The sequence below is a fragment of the Thunnus thynnus genome, chromosome 2 (genome assembly GCF_963924715.1).
Source record: "Thunnus thynnus chromosome 2, fThuThy2.1, whole genome shotgun sequence".
Taxonomy (NCBI): domain Eukaryota; kingdom Metazoa; phylum Chordata; class Actinopteri; order Scombriformes; family Scombridae; genus Thunnus; species Thunnus thynnus.
The window spans coordinates 40323384-40350249 of NC_089518.1; the positions used below are offsets into that span (position 1 = coordinate 40323384).

Here is a 26866-nt window from a genome sequence, read left to right on the forward strand (position 1 = left end):
TTTTTGTCTTCGTTAGTGCAACTTGTGTTTCTAGTGCGCATCTTTTAAAAACAGAGAACAAGACTGAATTGACTTGTTTTGCTGCCACATGAGAAAGGACAGGGAGAAACGGGAGTTTGCATGGAATATCATATGATTGACTATTTTTGCTTTGACAGCGACCACCTGTGCAAGAAATCATTTTTACAAAAACACTAAAACTGAAATTACAGCTTGTCCTACGTTAATTCAGCGATTGTAAAGTTGGTAGACGTTTAGCTAGCTACACTGGCAGCTGAATGAGGTTAATTGGCACTGAGCTTGTGTAGCGTTAGTTGTAACACTGCAAAGATAAAAGAATAAGTGTTTTGCTTCGTCTTAAATTAAAGTTGGCACTGGGCTGATGAAGATTTGGTCAGAAACAGCTGCTGCATAGGTGGGCCATTCATTCATTCATTCATTCATTCATTCATTCATTCATTCATTCATTCATTCATGACTAAATCTGTAACAAGTGCAACCTGCAACAAGTCTCAGTCAAGTAATGAGCCAGTTATTTTAATCACACTAATTAACATTAGCACATAAAAATATACTAATATTCTCATTGTGTTTGCACCATTTTTATCTGCTGACACTTAAAGGTTTTATATGTAGAATTGTGAAGCAATTTACATGTATTAATGTTTTAGGTAGTAATATAACAAACAATGAGACCTTCCTGGACTGTCTCGGTTGTCTGTAGCAGCCTGTGGACTGATTTCTACGTGAAACTCCAACAGAAGTGACGTTCGGAGCGCTCCCCGGGATCCTCGCCTCTCCTCCGCTAACGTCAACAAACAACCAGCACAACGACACAACAACACAACAAAAAACCAGTGCTATCCGACCGAAAGACCCTGCAGATATTAGCTCTGCGGCTAATGAGACAACTAGCTGCCTCCATCAACCATCAACTACACACTTCACCACAAAACACCCCGCAATGACAAGTCGTCCACTCCCGAACACACACGCAGCTGAAACAACGTTATTTCCTCAACAGAGGAGCAGAAAACAAGCTCCAGAGCGACAGTTTACCCCTTTAGTTTCTCCTGTTGGTGTCTAAAGGTCGTAATAATCACACGTTTCACTACAAAACTGCAGCGTGTTGCTGCCCGGCCGCAGCTCACTGAGTGGTTTACAGGTCGGGTGTGGTTCAGGTGGTTGATTAACGCATATTTGTGCGAGTTGGGCGGTGCTGATTGGCTCTCACCGGTCAGTGGAGTCAAAGTGCAGCAGGGGTGGGGACTGACTGGGAGTGAGAGATGTGTTGCTGAAACACGCTGCAAAACACAACTGTAGAGATGTTTTATGTGATTATGAGAAGTGTAAGTGAGCAGCAGGATGTCGACTGCAGCTCATTTAACGGCCACCAGCGTCACTAACGAGAAGGAATTTCTGATTCTTACATATAGAACCTTTAACGTTTCACTTTGCACAGTTGAAACCATTTTTTCCAGAATTTTTATGGCATTACAAGCTTTATGAGAAATGTTTGATAATGTTTGATAGGAAGTCAGAAGCTTCTGGTCAGTAATCAAACAGTACAATCTAAATATGGCTTAAAATGTGATGTAATTATTAAAAACCAATCCTAATGGAGGAGAAGTTAAACGTTTTGTTTTTTCTTATTGAACCATCTGTCGGCCGGCCGTCACGCTGTCATGGGGGGTTGTTGTCTCTTGTGTGTCAGTCATGTTTGTTTACATAAATAAAAATTGATTGATTGATTGATTGAGTCATGTTACCTCAGTAAGCAAGCTTGCTCGCTAGCTAACGAGCTAACGGACAACAGACATGAAGTTTTCCATGAGGAGTCGAGCTGCATGAACAGAGAGAGGAGGAGGAGTGAAAGAGGAGGAAGTGAGGAAAAGTGTGAAGGAGAGCGAAGCTGCCAGCAGCAGATTTAATAGAATCAGATGTTCATTTCTTTTTTGTTTTATATTTTCTTCTCACAGTTGAGAGAGTGAGTTATAATCTGAGTAAATGTTCTTCTGTTGGCCTGATATTCACTTTGCACCGTTGGGGATCCTTGATTTACATTTAGAGCAGTCTAGATTATTATTATGGGATGGATTCAGGTGTAGCAGGTTTGCCGGCTAAACATTCATTCTGTGAACTCCAGCATCGTTTAACAAAAACAGGTTTCAAGACTAGTGATGCTGTTTACATGCTATGTTATGTGACTTAAATAATAAGCAATAGTTGTATCAGACTTTTAGGTATTTTGAAATATAGCACATATAGCTGCTGTAAATGGGAAAGAAAGCCCCCCGAACCCTCCTGTGTGAGTCAGACACTCTGTACTTTGTGTTACTCTGGTTTTTAAATATGATTTAAAACACATTGATTCTGACCTGCTGGTGCCAGGACGGTGGGAACATTACCGATGAAGTGATGAAGATAGTCGTAACATCTGACGCAGCCAGACCGAACAGAAGTCCTGTGTGTTGCTGATGGTCTGAAGGCAAATGTCTCTAAAAAAATAAACATGTGAAGAATCAGGCCGTCCTCAGATTCAACAGGAAATATTACACTGTTATATGTGTGTAAAGTTGTGCAACATACAGCAGCTGCACAGTTGACAGTTGACAGTTTATTAGGTACATTTAGCTGAAACTAATGCAGTTTAACACAACAGCACTGCAGTGAATCCCTCCAGCAGGAACGTTACAACAGTCAGTGTTTTTGAGAGTTTTGCAGAAGTGTCTACTGGGTGTGATTGAAGTGTTTTCAATATTTAATCCGTCACTGGAATAAATGCGGTGAACTAAACAGAAGTACGTCTGAGAGATTTAACTATTTATTAATCTGTAATAAAAACAGATTTTATAATCTGATCATGTTTTAAATGTCGTCCGTCCTCGGCTGCTGTGTTCGTTCGGACAGAAAGAGGAAGAGGAGAAGAATTAGAGAAGTCGGAGGAGGAATGACTAAAACAGGAAGTGATGTCAGAGCACAATCACAGATTCCTGGAAATCCCTGTCAGCTGAAGTGAAACCAAACGAACAAAAGAAGAAAGTTGTTGGCAGAAAAACGTCCTCACAGACACATGAAACACACACAGCTTCACTTCCTGTAAACTTCATCTTTATTACAAAATAATCTGCTCATAATTACACAACTCTTTCTTTTTTACAGAAGCTGAAACAAGAACTCAAAAACAACGATGAACATAATATAGTGCAAATTCATCTCTTTAAAAAACACGACTCTGAGGCTCCTGAACGCACCACGAGCTCCAACACAAACCCCTAAATCAGTTTTTCAGTTTATCAAATCAAACCTCCAAATCTCAGCTGAAACTTGCTTCTTAACTTAATTTCTCTGTTTTGGTTTCTAGGTTTTCTCGTCTTTTTTGACTATTTTGAAAACGCTTCCTGTCGATGTGTTCAGGGACACTCAGACGCTCCAGACTCAAATAACAAACCAAGTCCTGAAAGTCCAATCAGTTATCTCTGAGACGAACAAAAGCTGATCAGGCAGCAGAGTTAAAACAGGTCTGATCAGGTCTGTTCTGGTCTGTTCTGGTCTGTTCTGGTCTGTTCAGGTCTGTTCAGGTCTGTTCAGGTCTGTTCAGGTCTGTTCAGGTCTGATCTGGTCTGTTCTGGTCTGATCTGATCCGGTCTTGTTGGTGCTGGTGATTCCTGAGAAGTGATTGGCTGGAGCTCCTGACCCGTCACACAGCAGCAGAGATTTCTGGAGAGAGAAAGTTAAACAGTTAATTTATCAAACTGATAAAAGTAAAAGTGTAAATATGTGTTAATATATATATATATGTGTCTGTCTGTGAGCTTCAGCTTCACTGTATAATATAATATATGATGATATAAGTAATTATGTCCAATAAATAATACAACATGTTCATTGATTAACTGTTGGCTGTGGGTCACACAGAGTGCTTCCTTCATTTAAAGGTCAGATTTTGGACTTTGTTTAGTTACAAAAACAAAACTAACTCACCTCCGCTCTCCTCTTTTTTCCTCTTTCTTTGATTCTTTTCAGCCCCTCCTCCTCTTCCTCCTCCTCCTCCTCCTCCTCCTCCTCCTCCTCCGTCTCTTCCTCCTCCACCTCCTCGTTGGCTGGACGGGTAACAGTCTTCTCTGGGATTGGCTGCACGGTGGCGAGGAGGGCTGGGACAGTGAAGCAGGACAGGAAGCGGGCCTTCAGCAGCTGGTAGGCGGGGTTTTCTGCAAAACGCTCCGTCACCAGCTGACGTACCGTCACCACAAGCTCCGCCTCCTCCTCTGGTGGGGGGTCGGCGCTGACAGAGGGAGCTGCAGGGAGACGGAACGTGTGTTTCAGTTGTGTTTCAGGTGTGTCACAGGTGTGTCACAGGTGTATCTCAGGTGTGTGTCAAGTGTGTGTCAAGTGTGTTTCAGGTGTGTCTCAGGTGTGTGTCAGGTGTGTTTCAGGTGTGTTTCAGGTGTGTGTCAGGTGTGTCTCAGGTGTGTTTCAAGTGTGTCTCAGGTGTGTCAGGTGTGTCTCAGGTGTGTTTCAAGTGTGTCTCAGGTGTGTCAGGTGTGTCTCAGGTGTGTCTCAGGTGTGTCTCAGGTGTGTCAGGTGTGTGTCAGGTGTGTCTCAGGTGTGTCAGGTGTGTCAGGTGTGTTTCAAGTGTGTCTCAGGTGTGTCTCAGGTGTATCTCAGGTGTATCTCAGGTGTGTCTCAGGTGTGTCAGATGTGTGTGAGGTGTGTGTACCTGGCTTGTCCTCGGCTGGTCTCGGGTCAGAGGTGGAGTCTGGCAGGTCTGGCGGTGGCGGGCTGCAGGTGTTCCTGGCGTCAGATTCGGTGGGGGGGTGTCGGGGTTCGCCGTAGCGACTCAGCAGCTGCAGGGATGACTTGGTCAGGGACTTCTTGGCCCGCAGCAGCGCACTGAGCGTGCTCAGACTGCTGACGAAAGGAGGCAGGTAGGGCAGAGACACGCCCAGTCCAGGTACCACCACCCCTCCCCTACCGCTCAGCCAATCACGCACCTCCGATTGTGGCTCCAGGAACATGAGGGAGGGGTCGAACTGCAGCGCCTCCCGTCTGAGGGGAGGAGGTGCCGCTGGGTCTGCTCTGACAGTGCCTTTGTAGGGCAGGAAGAGTTTGGGGGGAGGCAGAGGGGGGCAGGAGGGCACGGGGCAGGAGGCGGGGTTTGGTCCTCGGGGGATGGGTGCAAGGAACAAGGCAGGGGGGAGGGGCTTGGAGGGAAACTTGGGCAGGGCAGGAAGAAGATGTGGCGGATTCTGATGAGGGAGGTTTACGGAGACGGACATGGAGGCGGGAGGAGGAGCACCGGCTGGGAGGCGCAGAGGAGGCGCAGCCGGCTGGAGGGTTAAAACATTCCTAGGTGGAGCTGGACGGGGGGTGTTCGGCACCAACGCTACTTGGACCAGTCCACCTGGAGTCATGACCCACATCGACTGAGTAGGAAGTAAACACATCCCGGGGAGCTGGGTCACCGACTGCTGCTGGAGGGCGCCGTCCTCCTTACAGGGAGACGCACGGCAGTGCTTCTTATGACGAGGAGAAGAGGAAGCTCTCTTCTTCGCTTCAGCCTGGAAACAAAAAACAAAGTCAGACGGAGAGGAGGAGGAGAGGAGAGATGAGGAAGAGACGGACTGAAAGATGAGAAGGACACAGACCAACAGGAGGAGGAAACAGACCAATAAAAAGAGGAGATGGACAGATGAGGAGGAGATAGACCAATAGGAGGAGATGTTACCTTGGCTTCGGTAGCTTCCTGCAGAGCTTTGGCTTTCTGACTCAGTTTCCGAACTCTCTTTCTGTTCTGGACCACACCTATAGAAGCTGCGTCCACGCTGTCACCCGTCCCGCAGTGCTGCTCCTCCCCCCTCCCTCGTTTCCTCCCTCTGGGCGGAGCTTTGAGAGGCTGGTCGGGAGCGGAGTCAATAGGAGGAGGCGTTACCTGGGCTTCAGTAGCTTCATGCAGAGCTTTGACTTTCTGACTCGGTTTCTGAACTCTCCTTCCCTTCTGGATCACACCTATGGCAGCTCTGTCCGTGCTGTCTACTGTCCTGCTCTGCTGCTCCTCCCTCCTCCCTCGTTTCTTCCCTTGTTTCCTCCTCCTGGGCGGAGCTTTGAGAGGCTGATTGGGGGCGGAGTCAGGCAGACAAGGGGTGGGGCTTGGTTGGAATGGGGTAGAGTAAGTGTTAATGAAGGTATAGTCATGGTCACAAGGGAAAGGAGCAGGTAGGCTTGATGTGGAGGATGCAGTGTGCTGATTGGTTGGCATGGAGGTGGGTGGGGCTAAACTGAGGTTTTGAGTCGAGGACACCTGAGGACAGGTAGCTGAGTCCACAGAGACAGGCGAGACATTTGGTGTAAGAAGAGGAGGAGCTGTAGATTCTGAAGGAGGTATGGGTGAAGTAGCTTTAGTTTTGGTGGGAGGAAGGGAGGTGACCCCCGCAGGGGGAGCTGGAGGGGGCATGGTCAGGGAGGAGGGAACAGCAAGCTGATTGGCTGCTGTAGAACCAATAGAAACAGGCTGATTGGAGGAAGGGAGCAGGGCTGTTTTGAGGGTTTGAGTAGAAGGTCCAGCCTGTTGGTGGAAAGAGGCAGATGTGGCATTCAGGGGCATCAGGAACAAAGAGACAGGAGAGGCAGCAGGTGATGCAGAGGAGACGACCCCCCCAGGAGGTCTGTGAGGAGCTGGAAGGGGCATGGTCAGGGAGGAGGGAACAGCAAGCTGATTGGCCGTTGTAGAGCCAATAGAAACAGGCTGGTTCGAGGGAGGGAGCAGGGCTGTTTTGAGGGTTTGAGTGGAAGGTCCGGCCTGTTGGCAGAAAGAGACAGATGTGGCCTTCAGGGGCATCGGGACCACAGAAACGGGAGGGTCAGCAGGTGACGGAGAGGAGACGACCCCCCCAGGAGGAGGTCTGTTTGGAGCTGGAGGGGGCGTGGTAAGAGAGGAGGTGGGGACAAGCTGGGTGGAGGCAGCACGAGGTCGCTGAGGTTGAAGGACAGGACGAGGCAGGAGGACGGCGCGAGGAAATGACAAAGGAGACATCTGCGGACGCATGTTAGGAGGCGTCTGAATTAGAAAGCCGGGACGATTCTGTGGAGGCGTACATGGGGAGCGAGGAGGAAGTGGAGATGGCTGCAGCAGTACAAGCTGCTGCTGCGGTCGGACCTTCTGATGCTGCAGCGCCTGCAGCTGCTCCAAGATCAGTTTGTGCTGATGGTCCAAGTCCTGCAGCTCCTTTCTCATGGTCCTCCTCTGCTGCAGCATTCCTGCAACTTTCTTCGGGTTCTTCATCTGGATGGAGGACAGGTTCGGGGATGGAGTCAGCATCACCACCTTGCTCTTCCTCTGCTCTATAATCTCCTTGCAGCCCATGGTGTCCACATTCATGGTCTGCAGGAGGAGCAGGAAGATGGGGGTGGAGGGCAGCCGGACCTTCTCCCCGCGCTCTCTCAGGGCATCGGCTGCTGTTAGTCTGGTTTTCGCCGGGATCAGCAGGTTACCGATCCATGGCGTCACAGCAGCCTGCAGCTCGTAGCCCAGACCCGTGTCCGTCACCCGGCCCAGGCGGTTCTGTTTACCTGTCTGTGACTTCCTGTGGGTGGAGCCAGTGCTCTGGTTTTTTAAGTTGTTCGCCTGGTTGCACAGGTGAGCTCGCAGCTGCTCAGGAGACACCATCATCATGGTGTTGCTGTCGTGACGCTCCTCCCACTGCAACACTCGAGGATTTGGACCAATGATCACGGAGCGTCCGAACCGGCCCAGGATGGTTGACCTGACGGATTCCCCGCAATGGGCGCTTCCAGGGGACTGAAGTGCCACTGGCCGAAAGCTCAGGAAGGTGAAACATTGAGCTTTTTCTGCTGGAATCCACTCCTGCATGGGGGGGAAGGTGTACTGCTCTTCCTCCTTCTCCACCTCTTCGATTCTCTCCACCTCCACTACTTCTTTTTTCATCTTCTTCTTCTTCTTCCTCTTCTCCTTCTCCTCGTCATCACTGTCCATGTACTCCACCGCCATCTCCTCCTCCTCCTCACTGCTCTCCTCCTTTATTTTCATCAGTCGCCTCTTGATGTTCCTCTCGGCATTCGTCGTCTTCTTCTTCGCCCCTTCTTGACTCTTTGATCGGCTTTTAGCTTTGCTTCTTTTCTATTGACAAAGAGAGAGAGAGTCAGTCGCACAGTCACTTCTGATGTTTCCTGTTATCATGTGGATGGAGTTGAACGAGGTTTAAGGCCTTTTTTTTGTATTACCACAGCCGGAGGACAGAACATCAGCAAGGATTTCACTGTATGCTGATGATGTCCTGATCTAACTTACTAACTCACTACGAGGAGTTTGGCCCCACCCTCCCACAGAGCAGAGGACAGGTGAGTGTACCTGAGCAGGTGGTGGTGGTGGTCTTGTCAGCTTCCTCCACTCTCTCAGACACTGAGCATCAAATCGGTTTGGAATCTCAGCGGCGATCTTCGCCCAGTGGCCTGAGACACAATTATCATCAATGTGAGACATTTAGGATGTGTGTTACAAAACAACACATTATGTCATACATGCCATATATTTATACGCAGTATATATCACATACATCATACACCCACATACCCTTCCCCTTACGTCATACATATAATCACACTATACATCCTGTGTACCCCCAACCTTACCCCTTCCGTTCCTGCCCCCCTCCTCCTTTTTTCTGATGTAATTTCACTTATGAAAAGTGAAATTACATCAAAGCTGTACTGTATGTATGGAAAACTTAAGTAAAAGTAAAATATTAGTTAAAAAACGAAACAAACAACACATAATTATTGAACTGGTTATTGTGTGTTACAAATATAAATAATATGTAAAATGCTGATATTAACATGCTAACCCTCCTTAAAATGACACGGACAGAGACTTTAATCATAGATACTTATATGTACATCTTCTCTGTGCTTTACTAACTTACCTTTGACTCATATTCAATTTTAGTATATTTTATTGACGGTATATAAAATTATAGATTAAATTTTTTTTTTGCCCTTTTTTGACACTTTAAAGTGCAGAGAGACAGAAACAGGTAGAGAGAAGGGATATGATGTTCAACAAAGGTCTAAAGCCAGATTCAAACTGCAGATGTTGCAGTAATGTGGTATGCATCTTAACCAGTAGGCTCCCAGAGAGCTCCTAAATGCTGGTTTTTTTAAGTGTGCAGACGAGGTGTTGCAGTATTTTTTCCAGCCTGCAGTCTTTCTCTCAGGCTGCAAATTACCACCAATTATAGGAGAGGGGAGTAACATGTAACCTGAGAGGTGAAAACCAGGGCAAAGACAGCCCAACAAGTACTTGTTGCTACTGCTAAAGCTTATTGCTGTAATTTCCCAATAATAGCTGAAAGCAGCTCAGATAAGCAAATCAACATTTTTACATTTTTATGAACGATTCTCTTCTTTCATCCTGATTTTTGTAGCTGTTCGGTCAGCGGACGTCAAACTAACATCAGCCTGAGCAGAGACAGTGTAGATATATAACGCTGGGAGAAGCTGCAGAGTATCTGCTGTTTGCTTCAGTGAGAGCAGGAATAAAAGGCAGTTTAAAGGTATGTTGGGTATGTTGGACAATAATGTCAGAGGACTGATCATTCAAAACATGATTTATTATGAACTAGTGCAGTGCCCGTTCATAACGAGCCTGTTCAGAACAGGCCGACTGCTTGGCCTGCGGCCTTAAGTTTGGATTTGAGTGGCTATGTTTGCCTCAAAGGTTTGTGCTTTGTCTGTAGTGGCGCTTCACAATCGCCACGGACTCGGAGCACATGAGACAAACTGGTTTTCAACTGCCTGTGTAGTTTTCAACTACAGTCATTGTGTATCGGACTTGGAGCGCTTCCAAAATCTCTCAACTTCTGGCACAATAATTGTGTATATCGATAACTGTGGAATGGATCTAAACACGATTGTACCCATAATCCTCAGTAACAATGCTCTCTGAAAGTGTGTGAGACCCACCGACTCCATGTTTCTCCACCAGCTGCAACAACAGCTCTCGCTCATCTTTGTCAAAGCCTCCTCTCTTTGTTCCCTCCTTCAAACAGTCGTGATACCTGCAAACATACAAAACACACATAATAGCGATCGCCCACTTCTGCTGCTACAGTTGTATGCAAAAGTTTGGTCACCCCTTAAAAAAATAACATATTTTGGTGATTTTTTAATTGAATTAATGTAAACAGTCTCTCTGGGAAAAAACACAATATTTTCAGCAAACAATAATACATAGATACATTTTATGTTATAAACTGAACAAAAATAAATAAATAAATAAAAACATCATTGTGGCATTTGCAAAAGTTTGGGCACCTACATAGTCAGTACTTAGTAACACCCCCTCGCATGCATCAGGCTTCTGTAGATGTTCTGTTGCATAGTTCTGATGTTGGATTTTATGACGAGGATGCAGCCTGCCCTGAGAATGTTTCCTTCTACTGACTCTTCCATGAAGGTCTTGTTAGTGCATCGCTGCACCACCACTCTTCAGTCTGTTAAATGTTCCTGCAGGTTTTTTGCAGTCAATTGGGGGGGTTTGTCTCTCTCAGAGTTTTCTTGGTCTTCTCATCTTGACCTCCACAGTTGCCCTAAACTTCCATCTCTTCATACATTTCACACTCTGGAAACTGCAGGCTGACAACACTTTGCTGTCTTCTAGTAGCCTCCCCTGCACTGTGGGCATCGGTAACTTTCATTTTCAGAGTCTTACACAGCTGCTTCGAGGGGCTCACGGTTGCTGAGTGTTCACACAAGCTTTGAACAGTCAGAGGATTTGTAAAGCTTTGAAACTGGAACCAGCTGACATTTCCTAATGACAACTGTTGACGTGCTTCAGGCCTAACGAGCTGATGAAGGTCTGAGACCTTGTAAAAAGAATCTGAGACTTCAGAACTTTTATGGTGCCCAAACTTGTGCACCTGCCACAATGATGTTTTTATTTTTAATTTTTATTTTTCAATTTATGCCATAAAAAGTAACTATGCATTCATGTTTGCCGAAAATATTGTGTTTTCTCCATATCCTAGAGAGGCTGTGTTTATATCTTTTCAGTTAAAACAAATCACCAACATATGTTATCTGTCTCTGGGAGCCAAACCTTTGCACACAACTGTATGTCAGACTATTTCATTCATATTCTATAAACCTTATCGTCAGGCGGTCCAATCACAAACTGCCACACGCTGTTTGAACCAGCCTCTTGAAAGATCATATTAGGTGGACTTACAAGTGTGTTGAGGTGAGCAGAGGAAGGAGGAGACAAGGCTCTGCGTTTTTTTGTGTTGTTAAGACACGATTGTGCGTCATGCCAGTGAGGAGCAAGTTGTCCTCAAGTTTGATTATTCCTCCAGGGATCACGCCGTCTCTCCCCTCGCAAACCTCCAACCCGGTGAGCCCCAACGGAGTATAGCATTAATCCTGACTGACTGACCGACTGACTGACTGATGGTATTATGGGCTGTGAGCAACCTGCTTGCTTGTAAATAGTCTGTAAATATCACTGAACTGCACTAACAGACGTTCTACCATCTAATCAGATCTCACCTGTCTCTGCAGGCGCTGTCAGTGCGTCCAGGAACCTCCAACCTGATCTTCCACCAGTTCTTCTCCCCATGACGAGATACGGCCCGCAGCAATAGCTGAGAGAAAAAACCAGACAGACAGAGCCTGTTAAAACAGGACGACTGGGTCAACTAGTCCCTCTACCTCTGTAACTAGTCCCCCTGCCTCTGTAACTAGTCCCTCTACTCTGTAACTAGTCCCTCTACCTCTGCAACTAGTCCCCCTGCCTCTGTAACTAGTCTCTCTACCTCTGCAACTAGACCCTCTACTTCTGCAACTAGTCCCTCTACTTCTGCAACTAGTCCCTCTACCTCTGTAACTAGACCCTCTACTTCTGCAACTAGGCCCTCTACTTCTGCAACTAGTCCCTCTACTTCTGCAACTAGTCCCTCTACTTCTGCAACTAGTCCCTCTACCTCTGTAACTAGACCCTCTACTTCTGCAACTAGGCCCTCTACCTCTGTAACTAGACCCTCTACTTCTGCAACTAGTCCCTCTACCTCTGTAACTAGACCCTCTACTTCTGCAACTAGTCCCTCTACTTCTGCAACTAGGCCCTCTACCTCTGTAACTAGACCCTCTACTTCTGCAACTAGTCCCTCTACTTCTGCAACTAGGCCCTCTACCTCTGCAACTAGACCCTCTACTTCTGCAACTAGGCCCTCTACTTCTGCAACTAGTCCCTCTACCTCTGCAACTAGTCCCTCTACTTCTGCAACTAGGCCCTCTACCTCTGCAACTAGTCCCTCTACTTCTGCAACTAGTCCCTCTACTTCTGCAACTAGTCCCTCTACTTCTGCAACTAGTCCCTCTACCTCTGCAACTAGTCCCTCTACTTCTGCAACTAGGCCCTCTACCTCTGTAACTAGACCCTCTACTTCTGCAACTAGTCCCTCTACTTCTGCAACTAGTCCCTCTACTTCTGCAACTAGTCCCTCTACTTCTGCAACTAGGCCCTCTACCTCTGTAACTAGACCCTCTACTTCTGCAACTAGTCCCTCTACTTCTGCAACTAGGCCCTCTACCTCTGCAACTAGACCCTCTACTTCTGCAACTAGGCCCTCTACTTCTGCAACTAGTCCCTCTACCTCTGCAACTAGTCCCTCTACTTCTGCAACTAGGCCCTCTACCTCTGCAACTAGTCCCTCTACTTCTGCAACTAGTCCCTCTACTTCTGCAACTAGTCCCTCTACTTCTGCAACTAGTCCCTCTACCTCTGCAACTAGTCCCTCTACTTCTGCAACTAGGCCCTCTACCTCTGTAACTAGACCCTCTACTTCTGCAACTAGTCCCTCTACTTCTGCAACTAGTCCCTCTACTTCTGCAACTAGTCCCTCTACTTCTGCAACTAGGCCCTCTACCTCTGTAACTAGACCCTCTACTTCTGCAACTAGTCCCTCTACTTCTGTAACTAGTCCCTCTACCTCTGTAACTAGTCCCCCTGCCTCTGTAACTAGTCCCTCTACTCTGTAACTAGTCCCTCTACCTCTGCAACTAGTCCCCCTGCCTCTGTAACTAGTCTCTCTACCTCTGCAACTAGACCCTCTACTTCTGCAACTAGTCCCTCTACTTCTGCAACTAGTCCCTCTACCTCTGTAACTAGACCCTCTACTTCTGCAACTAGGCCCTCTACTTCTGCAACTAGTCCCTCTACTTCTGCAACTAGTCCCTCTACTTCTGCAACTAGTCCCTCTACCTCTGTAACTAGACCCTCTACTTCTGCAACTAGGCCCTCTACCTCTGTAACTAGACCCTCTACTTCTGCAACTAGTCCCTCTACCTCTGTAACTAGACCCTCTACTTCTGCAACTAGTCCCTCTACTTCTGCAACTAGGCCCTCTACCTCTGTAACTAGACCCTCTACTTCTGCAACTAGTCCCTCTACTTCTGCAACTAGGCCCTCTACCTCTGCAACTAGACCCTCTACTTCTGCAACTAGGCCCTCTACTTCTGCAACTAGTCCCTCTACCTCTGCAACTAGTCCCTCTACTTCTGCAACTAGGCCCTCTACCTCTGCAACTAGTCCCTCTACTTCTGCAACTAGTCCCTCTACTTCTGCAACTAGTCCCTCTACTTCTGCAACTAGTCCCTCTACCTCTGCAACTAGTCCCTCTACTTCTGCAACTAGGCCCTCTACCTCTGTAACTAGACCCTCTACTTCTGCAACTAGTCCCTCTACTTCTGCAACTAGTCCCTCTACTTCTGCAACTAGTCCCTCTACCTCTGCAACTAGTCCCTCTACCTCTGCGACTAGTCCCTCTACCTCTGCGACTAGTCCCTCTACCTCTGCGACTAGTCCCTCTACCTCTGTAACTAGTCCCTCTACCTCTGTAACTAGACCCTCTACTTCTGCAACTAGTCCCTCTACTTCTGCAACTAGTCCCTCTACCTCTGCGACTAGTCCCTCTACCTCTGCGACTAGTCCCTCTACCTCTGTAACTAGTCCCTCTACCTCTGTAACTAGACCCTCTACTTCTGCAACTAGTCCCTCTACCTCTGCGACTAGTCCCTCTACCTCTGCAACTAGTCCCTCTACCTCTGTAACTAGTCCCTCTACCTCTGCGACTAGTCCCTCTACCTCTGCGACTAGTCCCTCTACCTCTGCGACTAGACCCTCTACTTCTGCAACTAGTCCCTCTACTTCTGCAACTAGGCCCTCTACCTCTGCAACTAGACCCTCTACTTCTGCAACTAGGCCCTCTACTTCTGCAACTAGTCCCTCTACCTCTGCAACTAGTCCCTCTACTTCTGCAACTAGGCCCTCTACCTCTGCAACTAGTCCCTCTACTTCTGCAACTAGTCCCTCTACTTCTGCAACTAGTCCCTCTACTTCTGCAACTAGTCCCTCTACCTCTGCAACTAGTCCCTCTACTTCTGCAACTAGGCCCTCTACCTCTGTAACTAGACCCTCTACTTCTGCAACTAGTCCCTCTACTTCTGCAACTAGTCCCTCTACTTCTGCAACTAGTCCCTCTACCTCTGCGACTAGTCCCTCTACCTCTGCGACTAGTCCCTCTACCTCTGCGACTAGTCCCTCTACCTCTGTAACTAGTCCCTCTACCTCTGTAACTAGACCCTCTACTTCTGCAACTAGTCCCTCTACTTCTGCAACTAGTCCCTCTACCTCTGCAACTAGTCCCTCTACCTCTGCGACTAGTCCCTCTACCTCTGCAACTAGTCCCTCTACCTCTGTAACTAGTCCCTCTACCTCTGTAACTAGGCCCTCTACCTCTGTAACTAGACCCTCTACTTCTGCAACTAGTCCCTCTACCTCTGCGACTAGTCCCTCTACCTCTGCAACTAGTCCCTCTACCTCTGTAACTAGTCCCTCTACCTCTGCGACTAGTCCCTCTACCTCTGCGACTAGTCCCTCTACCTCTGCAACTAGTCCCTCTACCTCTGTAACTAGTCCCTCTACTTCTGCAACTAGGCCCTCTACTTCTGCAACTAGTCCCTCTACCTCTGCAACTAGTCCCTCTACCTCTGTAACTAGTCCCTCTACCTCTGCAACTAGTCCCTCTACCTCTGTAACTAGTCCCTCTACTTCTGCAACTAGGCCCTCTACTTCTGCAACTAGTCCCTCTACCTCTGTAACTAGTCCCTCTACCTCTGCAACTAGTCCCTCTACCTCTGCAACTAGTCCCTCTACTTCTGCAACTAGTCCCTCTACCTCTGCAACTAGTCCCTCTACCTCTGCAACTAGTCCCTCTACTTCTGCAACTAGTCCCTCTACCTCTGCAACTAGTCCCTCTACCTCTGCAACTAGTCCCTCTACCTCTGCAACTAGTCCCTCTACCTCTGTAACTAGTCCCTCTACCTCTGCAACTAGTCCCTCTACCTCTGTAACTAGTCCCTCTACTTCTGCAACTAGGCCCTCTACTTCTGCAACTAGTCCCTCTACCTCTGTAACTAGTCCCTCTACCTCTGCAACTAGTCCCTCTACCTCTGCAACTAGGCCCTCTACTTCTGCAACTAGTCCCTCTACTTCTGTGACTAGTCCCTCTACCTCTGCAACTAGTCCCTCTACCTCTGTAACTAGTCCCTCTACTTCTGCAACTAGTCCCTCTACTTCTGCAACTAGTCCCTCTACTTCTGTGACTAGTCCCTCTACCTCTGCAACTAGTCCCTCTACCTCTGTAACTAGTCCCTCTACTTCTGCAACTAGTCCCTCTACTTCTGCAACTAGTCCCTCTACCTCTGCAACTAGTCCCTCTACCTCTGTAACTAGTCCCTCTACCTCTGCGACTAGTCCCTCTACCTCTGTAACTAGTTCCTCTACCTCTGCGACTAGTCCCTCTACCTCTGCGACTAGTTCCTCTACCTCTGTAACTAGTCCCTCTACTTCTGTAACTAGTCCCTCTACCTCTGTAACTAGTCCCTCTACTTCTGCAACTAGGCCCTCTACTTCTGCAACTAGTCCCTCTACTTCTGTGACTAGTCCCTCTACCTCTGCAACTAGTCCCTCTACCTCTGTAACTAGTCCCTCTACTTCTGCAACTAGTCCCTCTACTTCTGCAACTAGTCCCTCTACCTCTGCAACTAGTCCCTCTACCTCTGTAAGTAGTCCCTCTACCTCTGCGACTAGTCCCTCTACCTCTGTAACTAGTTCCTCTACCTCTGCGACTAGTCCCTCTACCTCTGCGACTAGTTCCTCTACCTCTGTAACTAGTCCCTCTACCTCTGCGACTAGTCCCTCTACCTCTGCAACTAGTCCCTCTACCTCTGTAACTAGTCCCTCTACCTCTGTAACTAGTCCCTCTACCTCTGCAACTAGTCCCTCTACCTCTGTAACTAGTCCCTCTACCTCTGCGACAGGTCCCTCTACCTCTGTAACTAGCCCCTTTACCTCTGTAACTAGTCCCTCTACCTCTACGACTAGTCCTATCACAGTATTTGTGCTACATATGTCACTACAGGTGGTGGGTCTGTCCTGTCTAAGCCTACCTGGTCCTCCTCTTTGGTCCATGGTCCTTTCTTCAGGCTCGGGTCCAAAACCTGGTTCCACCTGTAGATCAGCTGGGCGGGGTCACGACCCTCCATGAAGTAGCTCACTGACAGACAGGTGGAGAGACAGACAGGTGGAGAGACAGACAGGTGGAGAGACAGACAGGTGGAGAGAGACAGACAGGTGGAGAGAGACAGACAGGTGGACAGACAGACAGGTGGAGAGACAGACAGGTGGAGAGACAGACAGGTGGACAGACAGACAGGTGGAGAGACAGACAGGTGGAGAGAGACAGATAGGTGGAGAGAGACAGACAGGTGGAGAGAGAGGGGTGTCAGTTGTTCTGTAGCTGATGAGTAACATCAGTTTGTCAAAGTGTAAAATTCTTAAGTCACTATATTTCTTTAATATTAGTGACACCGACAGTATGATGTCATAGTGTGATGTCATTACTCTGCGTGTAGGGGATGAAGTTTCCGATCCTCATCTTGTCCACCAGCTCTCTGAGCAGATTGTCCTCAAATGCATTCCAACTGCTGCGTCTCAATGAGTCTGAGACGAACCGCTGGAAGGTCTGAAGACACATGAAGGCCGTCCTCCCGGTCTGAGAGACAGACAGGTCAGAGACACAGACAGGTCAGAGAGACGGACAGGTCAGAGAGACACAGACAGGTCAGAGAGACAGACAGGTCAGAGAGACGGACAGGTCAGAGACACAGACAGGTCAGAGAGACAGACAGGTCAGAGACACAGACAGGTCAGAGACACAGACAGGTCAGAGAGACAGACAGGTCAGAGAGACGGACAGGTCAGAGAGACGGACAGGTCAGAGAGACAGACAGGTGAGAGACACAGACAGGTCAGAGAGACAGACAGGTCAGAGGGACAGACAGGTCAGTGTAACTGTGAAGGCGCAGCTACACCGAGTGTTTCTGTTGTCATTATGGTTCATTATTATTTTCTCTGATGGTTGTTCAGTTGTCCTGTGAGGACAGTTACAGTTGTGTTACAGTTGTGTTACAGTTGTGTTACAGTTGTGTTACAGTTGTGTTAAAGAAAACGTCCACTGACACAACTGGCAGACAGAACCAGGTGTATCAGCTGAGGTGCTGCAACGAGTTCAGCTACGCAAAGTTCCACATGCTGTCACCAGAGCAGCTGAGAGGACATTAACTAGAGGAGAGGAGACGTGTTCTGACGATGGCTGAGGAGCATTTAATGGTTATATCCTCCATCAGTGTGGGAGCATCATGGACAAAATACTGTAAAATACAAATAAAACAAAGTCGGGTCTAAAGGATCCAACACCTCAAACTTCAACCAGCTACACATGATGAAGTGAAGGTAAAATAAACATTACTTTAGTTTCAAGTTACTAAATGAAACATTGAGTTGATAGAGAATTAAACATAAACGTTTCACAATCAAGACGTAGTGGTGAGTTCAGTGCAACATAAACAGCAACAAAGCAGGAAAAGGAGCATTACACCGTTTATAAATACGACATGTCATCCCTTCAGAGGACCTTTTATATTCTGTTGCTTCCTCCCATCTGTGTTGAGTAAATGACGGTAGTTAGACCTGCTGCGGTCTTCAGTTTTTCCTCATCACACACATTAGTGAAGCCGTTGACTTTATCTCACCCCCAGCTGCTGGGCGATGCTCTCCCACTGTCTCTCCTCGTGTCTCCTGCTGACCTCCTTCAGCTGCTGCACCTCCTCCTGACTCCACCGACTCTTATTCACCGACGGATGTAAGAAGTTCTGCCAGAAACAACGAAGGTCCTCCGCTTCCCTCGTTCCTTCAAACTGAGGAGGAGGAGGAGGAGGAGAGAAGAGGAGGAGAGAGGAGGAGAGAGGAGGAGGAGGAAGAGGAGGAGGAGAGAGGAGGAGGAGGAGGAGGAGGAGGAGATCTTGTGATTAACAGTTTAACGTCTCTTCAGTGTTTTTTGGAATCTGAATGATTTATTTCTTACATCAATATTAGAGATTTTCTGCCAGTCATGATCTTCATATCGATCACCGATCAGCTCCTCCTCCTTCTTCCCTCTGACCAATCAGAGACAGTCGTTAACAGAAAACAGTCTCTCGCCCCCAGAAACAGAAACTTCAAACGGACTCTGAGACCCACCTGAGCAGGTCGATGTCTCTCTCCAGACCGTCTATCTGCTGCCTCAGCTGCTGCCTGTCTGTCTGCTCTGCCGACGCCAGCTTCTGACTCAGGTAGTCCACCCTGAGAGACAGACAGCTCATTACAACGTTATCACTTCTGACTCAGGTAGTCCATCCTGAGAGACAGACAGCTCATTACAACGTTATCACTTCTGACTCAGGTAGTCCACCCTGAGAGACAGACAGCTCATTACAACGTTATCACTTCTGACTCAGGTAGTCCATCCTGAGAGACAGACAGCTCATTACAACGTTATCACTTCTGACTCAGGTAGTCCACCCTGAGAGACAGACAGCTCATTACAACGTTATCACTTCTGACTCAGGTAGTCCACCCTGAGAGACAGACAGCTCATTACAACGTTATCACTTCTGACTCAGGTAGTCCATCCTGAGAGACAGACAGCTCATTACAACGTTATCACTTCTGACTCAGGTAGTCCACCCTGAGAGACAGACAGCTCATTACAACGTTATCATATGTAGAAGACAAAAAACCAGTAAAAACAGAACTTATTGAAAAAATGAAAAAAGAAATGTAATTAAATCAGTATTTTGAATGTGTTTGATTTCTGTGTCGTCTGTAAACCAGGGTGGGAAACTAACGGGGGCTCGGGATAAAGCTGCCCCTAAACGCCTCTCACGGAGACTATCAGTAGACGCTACAATTAACTGATGCTCCCTAAACGCCTCTCACGGAGACTATCAGTAGACGCTACAATTAACCGATGCTCCCTAAACGCCTCTCATGCCAGCTATAGGTAGATGCTATAATTCTGCGCTGGAGTTGATCGGATGGACGGCGGCGCCTGAGACGTCCTGCGCTGCGTCTTGAACGTTTCACTCACATCCTGCAACAGCTTCACTCTCACTGTCGTACTTCTTCTCACTACGGATGTAATGATGGTTGATGTTGACGAGTTTTTTAATTAAGACCTGTCACACTTCCAGCTGAGTCACAATCAGTTGGAAATGATCTACCTGAACCTTTTACTGCAATACTTTAACTACATCGAGCTCATAATACTTATGTACTTTTACTGCAATACTTTAACTACATCGAGCTCATAATACTTATGTACTTTTACTGCAATACTTTAACTACATCAAGCTCATAATACTTATGTACTTTTACTGCAATACTTTAACTACATCAAGCTCATAATACTTATGTACTTTTACTGCAATACTTTAACTACATCAAGCTCATAATACTTATGTACTTTTACTGCAATACTTTAACTACATCAAGCTCATAATACTTATGTACTTTTACTGCAATACTTTAACTACATCAAGCTCATAATACTTATGTACTTTTACTGCAGTAGGATTTTTCATGCAGGACTTTTACTTGTAATGGAGTATTTTTATATTGCTGTATTGGTACTTTTACCGTAATAAAGGATCTGAATAATTCTTCCACCACTGAGTACTGACTACTACTACTACTACTACTACTACTACTAATAATAATAATAATAATATTGGATCTGACTTGGAGAGTTTGGGCTGGATGAGTCTCCTCAGACTGTCTCTGGTCACTGAGTGGATCAGCAGGTTCTTCTGCCAGCTTTCCCCTGAACACACAAACCACATAAACAGATAGAAAGTCAGTCTGATGCTTGTTCAACTTCAGCCACTTGTTTGACTTTTCGTTCTTACATCGTTTAACTTTCAGCGTCTTGTCGTCGAAACAGCCCGTCATCCTGCTCGCCTTCTCCTTTGTCTCCTGATTGGCTGGAGGACCCTGGAGACAGACAGACAGACACAGCGGCTCATTGGTCGTTCGGAGGGCGGCAGCAGCTGACAGTAGCTGTCTGTCTGTGGCTGCTTCTCATTATGCTAACGAGATGCGAGGACGGAGGAGTTTAATTCATCAAACAGGACGTCCTCGCTGTTGGATACACCTGTGGTTCCTCACTCTAAGCTCCTACAGGAGCCTCGTCTCTCCTCGTCTCCTCGTCTCCTCGTGGTGCATTTAAAGGATTGGGAGATCCTCCATGATGGCGGATCAGTTTCCAGGTCAGGGGAAGAGAGGACATGAGGAAGCATAAACAAGCCCAATGACAAGCACCATACGTCTTACCAGTCCTGTCAGCTTGTCCTTGAAGTAGGGTTTGAGGAAGCGACCCAGGTACATGCTGATTGGCTGCTGGTAGGAGGTGGGGGCGGGCTGTTCCCTGGAAGACTCTTTGATTGGTCCAGACAACTGAGACAGAAGCTCCTTCTACAGAGAGACACAGTGTGTGACATCATCAGTACTGACCTGCTGTCTGTGACTGCGTCAGTACTGACCTGCTGTCTGTGACTGCGTCAGTACTGACCTGCTGTCTGTGGCTGTGCGTCAGTACTGACCTGCTGTCTGTGGTTGTGTGTCAGTACTGACTTGCTGTCTGTGGTTGTGTGTCAGTACTGACCTGCTGTCTGTGGTTGTGTCAGTACTGACCTGCTGTCTGTGGTTGTGTGTCAGTACTGACCTGCTGTCTGTGGTTGTGTCAGTACTGACCTGCTGTCTGTGGTTGTGTGTCAGTACTGACCTGCTGTCTGTGGTTGTGTCAGTACTGACCTGCTGTCTGTGGTTGTGCGTCAGTACTGACCTGCTGTCTGTGGTTGTGTCAGTACTGACCTGCTGTCTGTGGTTGTGCGTCAGTACTGACCTGCTGTCTGCAGCTGTGTCAGTACTGACCTGCTGTCTATGGTTGTGTGTCAGTACTGACCTGCTGTCTGTGGTTGTGTGTCAGTACTGACCTGCTGTCTGTGGTTGTGCGTCAGTACTGACCTGCTGTCTGTGGTTGTGTCAGTACTGACCTGCTGTCTGTGGTTGTGCGTCAGTACTGACCTGCTGTCTGCAGCTGTGTCAGTACTGACCTGCTGTCTATGGTTGTGTGTCAGTACTGACCTGCTGTCTGCAGCTGTGTCAGTACTGACCTGCTGTCTGTGGTTGTGTGTCAGTACTGACCTGCTGTCTGTGGTTGTGCGTCAGTACTGACCTGCTGTCTGTGGTTGTGTGTCAGTACTGACCTGCTGTCTGTGACTGTGTCAGTACTGACCTGCTGTCTGTGGTTGTGTGTCAGTACTGACCTGCTGTCTGTGGTTGTGTCAGTACTGACCTGCTGTCTGTGGTTGTGTGTCAGTACTGACCTGCTGTCTGTGGCTGTCAGTACTGACCTGCTGTCTGTGGTTGTGTGTCAGTACTGACCTGCTGTCTGTGGTTGTGCGTCAGTACTGACCTGCTGTCTGTGACTGTGTCAGAACTGACCTGCTGTCTGTGACTGTGTCAGTACTGATCTGCTGTCTGTGGTTGTGTGTCAGTACTGACCTGCTGTCTGTGGCTGTGTCAGTACTGACCTGCTGTCTGTGACTGTGCGTCAGTACTGGCCTGCTGTCTGTGGTTGTGCGTCAGTACTGACCTGCTGTCTGTGGTTGTGCGTCAGTACTGACCTGCTGTCTGCGGTTGTGTGTCAGTACTGACCTGCTGTCTGTGACTGTGTGTCAGTACTGACCCGCTGTCTGTGGTTGTGCGTCAGTACTGACCTGCTGTCTGTGGTTGTGCGTCAGTACTGACCTGCTGTCTGTGGTTGTGTCAGTACTGACCTGCTGTCTGTGGTTGTGTCAGTACTGACCTGCTGTCTGTGGTTGTGTGTCAGTACTGACCTGCTGTCTGTGGTTGTGCGTCAGTACTGACCTGCTGTCTGTGGTTGTGTGTCAGTACTGACCTGCTGTCTGTGGTTGTGTGTCAGTAGCGTCTCCAGCTGGTTCAGCGTCTCTTGAATGACCTGCTGGTAGACCAGGTTCATCTGTAGACAGGAATCCACTGACAGAGACAGACCCAGATCACTCTGCACACACACACACGCACGCACGCACACACACACACACACACACACACACACACACACACGCACACACACACACACACACACACAGTTAGTATAATACTGAGTCTGGTTGAATGTAAACACCATGGAGCTCAGCGGGCGTGCACGTTAACATGCACGGCTGGTAATAAAGTGATCAGACTCTGTTGGTGTCTGTTCCTGTAGGATCCGACGTTGTATACACTCTGGTCACATGCCCGTCATGTAGTGACGTGTTTCCATGGTTACGTAGAGCTAATGACTTTATACATGGTCAGATCATCCGTTCAGTGGGTGAGCTGTGACGTTCAGCAGCATCTGATTGGTCAGATGCTGCGTCCGACCCGCCTCCAAGCGGCATGCGGTGACATCTCCCCCTCAAACAAGCGAGTTGTCGGGACGCACAACTCCATCACTGCTGCGCTACGATCCGATACATTAAGATACACGTGAAGCAACTACCAACGCGACAGTATCAGCTAGTGTGACATCACAGGGTTGTTATGGTGCACGTTAACATGCACACCTGCTGAGTGAGTAAACAGTATCTGACGATGGTACTGACCTCATCACTGCTGCTGACGTCATCATCTGCTGGACACACACACACACACACACACACACACACACACACACACACACACACACACACACACACACACACACACACAGGATCAGAAATGAATGAAAACAAAGATCAACTGTTTAAGCGTTCTGATTGGCTCGTACAGATCTGGGGTCTCATTTATAAAACTGTGTGTAGGATCGGTACTCAGACGTGGATCAGCCTCATATCTGCCCTTTAACTGTTATTACATGAAGTCCTGATGAATACTGATGTTCGTGTTGTTTGTGTGCAGAACAGCAGCAGTAACAGAAATAACACTGCTGGCTTTAATGTTTATGATAGAGATGATAGATGATAGAGTGGAAATGTTGGTACTCCTGCTCAGAGTTTATGTACAGGTTCACATTCTGCCGTCAGGTTTGTTTTATAGATCAGAAACTTTACGTGGGACGTGGCGTTCGCCTCTTTCAGGCCACGTTTTGTGTTATAAACGAGAACCCAGACGTCAGAGCTGCTGCTCTGATCTGATCTGTATATTTTTATAACATGTCACTACATAGAAAATGAAGCCTGTGTATAAAGATGGCTGAAGCTTCTCCACCTCCTGCTGCTGCCGTGCAGAGAGAAGCCAAAATATCTCCTCAGGGGAAGGAGGAAGAGGAGGAGGAGGAGGAAGAGGAGGAGGAGGAGGAAGAGGGCTCAAGAATTGTCAATTAAACACAACAAACAAAAGTTGTTGTCATTGGCTCCGTCATTACAAACATTGAAACGCTGCCACCTGCTGGCTGCCTCTGAACACGTTCAGCCTGCCGACATGTTTGATTCATTTAAACTCATCACAAAACCTGTAAAATCATCCTGCTTTTATCAAATCAGCAACATTTAAGTTTTAAAGGAACAGAAACATTTAATATCACTGCAAAAGACTTTTTACATGTCGAACAGCTGCAGCAGCCAGCAGGAGGCGTCCAGATGTTTTAGCTTAGCTTTAGAGGACGTCCATCTTTATATACAGTCTGCAGCACAGATGGAGACAGACAGACAGGTAGACAGGTAGACAGAGACAGACAGGTAGACAGTTAGACAGGTAGACATAGAGACAGACAGGTAGACAGACAGGTAGACCTAGAGACAGACATAGAGACAGACAGGTAGACATAGAGACAGACAGGTAGACAGAGAGACAGACAGGTAGACATAGAGACAGACAGAGAGACAGACAGGTAGACATAGAGACAGACAGAGAGACAGACAGGTAGACAGACAGGTAGACATAGAGACAGACAGGGAGACAGACAGGTAGACAGGTAGACAGAGACAGACAGGTAGACATAGAGACAGACAGGTAGACATACAGACAGACAGGTAAACAGGGAGACAGACAGGTAGACATAGAGACAGACAGGTAGACATACAGACAGACAGGTAAACAGGGAGACAGACAGGTAGACATAGAGACAGACAGGTAAACAGGGAGACAGACAGGTAGACATAGAGACAGACAGGGAGACAGACAGGTAGACATAGAGACAGACAGGGAGACAGACAGGTAGACAGGTAAACAGGGAGACAGGTAAACAGGGAGACAGACAGGTAGACATACAGACAGACAGGTAGACATAGAGACAGACATACAGACAGACAGGTAAACAGGTAGACAGACAGGTAGACAGACAGGTAGACAGAGACAGACAGGTAGACATAGAGACAGACAGAGAGACAGACAGGTAGACAGACAGGTAGACATAGAGACAGACAGGGAGACAGACAGGTAGACAGGTAGACAGAGACAGACAGGTAGACATACAGACAGACAGGTAAACAGGGAGACAGACAGGTAGACATAGAGACAGACAGGTAGACATACAGACAGACAGGTAAACAGGGAGACAGACAGGTAGACATAGAGACAGACAGGTAAACAGGGAGACAGACAGGTAGACATAGAGACAGACAGGGAGACAGACAGGTAGACATAGAGACAGACAGGGAGACAGACAGGTAGACATAGAGACAGACATACAGACAGACAGGTAAACAGGTAGACAGACAGGTAGACAGACAGGTAGACAGAGACAGACATACAGACAGACAGGTAAACAGGTAGACATACAGACAGACAGGTAGACATACAGACAGACAGGTAAACAGGGAGACAGACAGGTACCTGACACACAGACAGGACTATGTGGTCCCAGGAAGCTCTCCAGGTTCTGGATCTCTGACTGGATCTTGTCTCTCTGAGCCAGCAGACCTGCCGCCGTCTGCAGGAGGGAAAACGTCACTGAGTCACTTCCTGTTCCTGAACGTTTACGGAACAAACTGAAACATTGTTTAGATGAAGCTACCTGCCCCTCCTCTTCCTCACTGCCAGCGTCTGATTGGTCATCTGATCAAAGAGAGGAGATCACTGTTAGAGAGACAGACAGGCAGGTAGATAGACAGACAGACAGGCAGACAGGTAGACAGACAGGCAGACAGGTAGATAGACAGGCAGACAGGTAGGTAGACAGACAGGTAGATAGACAGACAGACAGGTAGGTACCTGTCTCACTGCTCAGCAGCTCCAGTTCACTGTGTGTTGCAGACAGACTCTGTTCCAGCCTCTCCACCTGTCGCTGGATCCTGTCTCTCTCTACTGACAGAGAGACAGACATGTCTGTGAACACACACACACACACACACACACACACACACACACACACAGACACAGAGACACACACACACACACACACACAGACACACACAGACACACACACACACACACACACACACACACACACACACACACACACACACACACACAGGATCAGAAATTAATGAAAACACAGACGGACTGTTTCAGCGTTCTGATTGGCTCGTTCAGATCAGGAGTCTCATTCATAAACAGCTGATGTTCACTGAGTCAGCTGATCAGGTACTGTCTGATACTCACAGATACTACTGCAGTACTGTAGTACTCTCAACAGTACTGTTAGTACTCTCAACAGTACTGATAGTACTCTCAACAGTACTGTTAGTACTCTCAACAGTACTGTAGTACTCTGAGCAGTACTGATAGTACTCTCAACGGTACTGTTATTACTCTCAACAGTACTGTAGTACTCTGAGCAGTACTGTTAGTACTCTCAACAGTACTGATAGTACTCTAAACAGTACTGTTATTACTCTGAGCAGTACCACAGTAGTATTCTACAGTAGTACTCTGCAGTACTGATACTACACTGAACAGTACTGCAGCAGTACTACTTTGATCAGTACTGCAGTATTACTCTCAGTAGTACTCTGAGCAGTACTGTTCAGGGTACTATCAGTACTACAGTAGTACTATGTAGTACTACTCTACTCTGCAGTATTTGAGTCTTTCTGACCTTCAGTCTCGCGGGGTCTCTGCTCTTCTTCTTCTTCTCTCACGTGTTTTAATACCTGGATTATTTATTTGTGGATAAACTCTTCCGCTCCTCGCGCCGCGGAGCTCCAATCAACGCAGGTCTGTCGTTAACATATTACCCAGCAGGCTGTGCGGCGGGACCGTGTCCCCGTCCCCGAACTCCGACAGGGTTCCGGTACAAACGTTCCGGGTGAACCACAGCCGGGTTTAATAAGGAGTCAGTCTGTAGGACCAGACCGTCTGTAGGCCGTCAGTCTGTAGTCAGTCTGCAGTCAGTCTGTAGGTGCAGCTAATGCTAATGCTAACAAACAAACCAAGCGCCGGTCCGCTCTCTATATTCTTCCCCCTGACCTG

At 47.6% G+C, this 26866-nt stretch overlaps 1 protein-coding gene across 4 annotated transcripts; it reads right to left on the minus strand.

Annotated features, from left to right (window-relative positions):
* Positions 1–3077: 3077 nt before the first annotated feature.
* Positions 3078–26866, minus strand: snapc4 (small nuclear RNA activating complex, polypeptide 4). Of its 4 annotated transcripts, none has more exons than XM_067574891.1 (21): positions 26548–26866; positions 25667–25780; positions 25470–25510; positions 25289–25385; positions 23119–23147; positions 22413–22535; positions 20783–20923; positions 20359–20443; positions 20192–20273; positions 18653–18754; positions 18498–18570; positions 18166–18330; positions 16976–17126; positions 16522–16628; positions 11560–11654; positions 9979–10073; positions 8369–8469; positions 5729–8137; positions 4721–5561; positions 3985–4298; positions 3078–3720 (listed from the first exon to the last, which is right to left on the minus strand). In XM_067574891.1, the coding sequence occupies exons 2-21, from the start codon at positions 25776–25778 to the stop codon at positions 3598–3600; spliced, it is 5286 nt and encodes a 1761-aa protein (XP_067430992.1). In that variant the 5' UTR covers positions 25779–25780; positions 26548–26866; the 3' UTR covers positions 3078–3597. The 4 variants fall into 4 exon arrangements, with proteins under 4 accessions (XP_067430992.1, XP_067430984.1, XP_067431000.1 ...); XM_067574883.1 differs by having other exon boundaries at positions 26493–26865; XM_067574899.1 differs by having other exon boundaries at positions 23119–23144; positions 26493–26864.

What these genes read in the sequence shown, in the direction of transcription:
- snapc4 (XM_067574891.1), bottom strand. Translation starts at nt 25,778, where the DNA reads ATGTCTGTCTCTCTGTCAGTAGAGAGAGACAGGATCCAGCGACAGGTG. An exon ending in GCTGCTGAGCAGTGAGACAG is followed by an intron (nt 25,511 to 25,666) that starts GTACCTACCTGT and finishes CTCTTTGATCAG; the next exon opens with ATGACCAATCAGACGCTGGC. An exon ending in CACCACCACCACCTGCTCAG is followed by an intron (nt 8,138 to 8,368) that starts GTACACTCACCT and finishes CTTTGTCAATAG; the next exon opens with AAAAGAAGCAAAGCTAAAAG.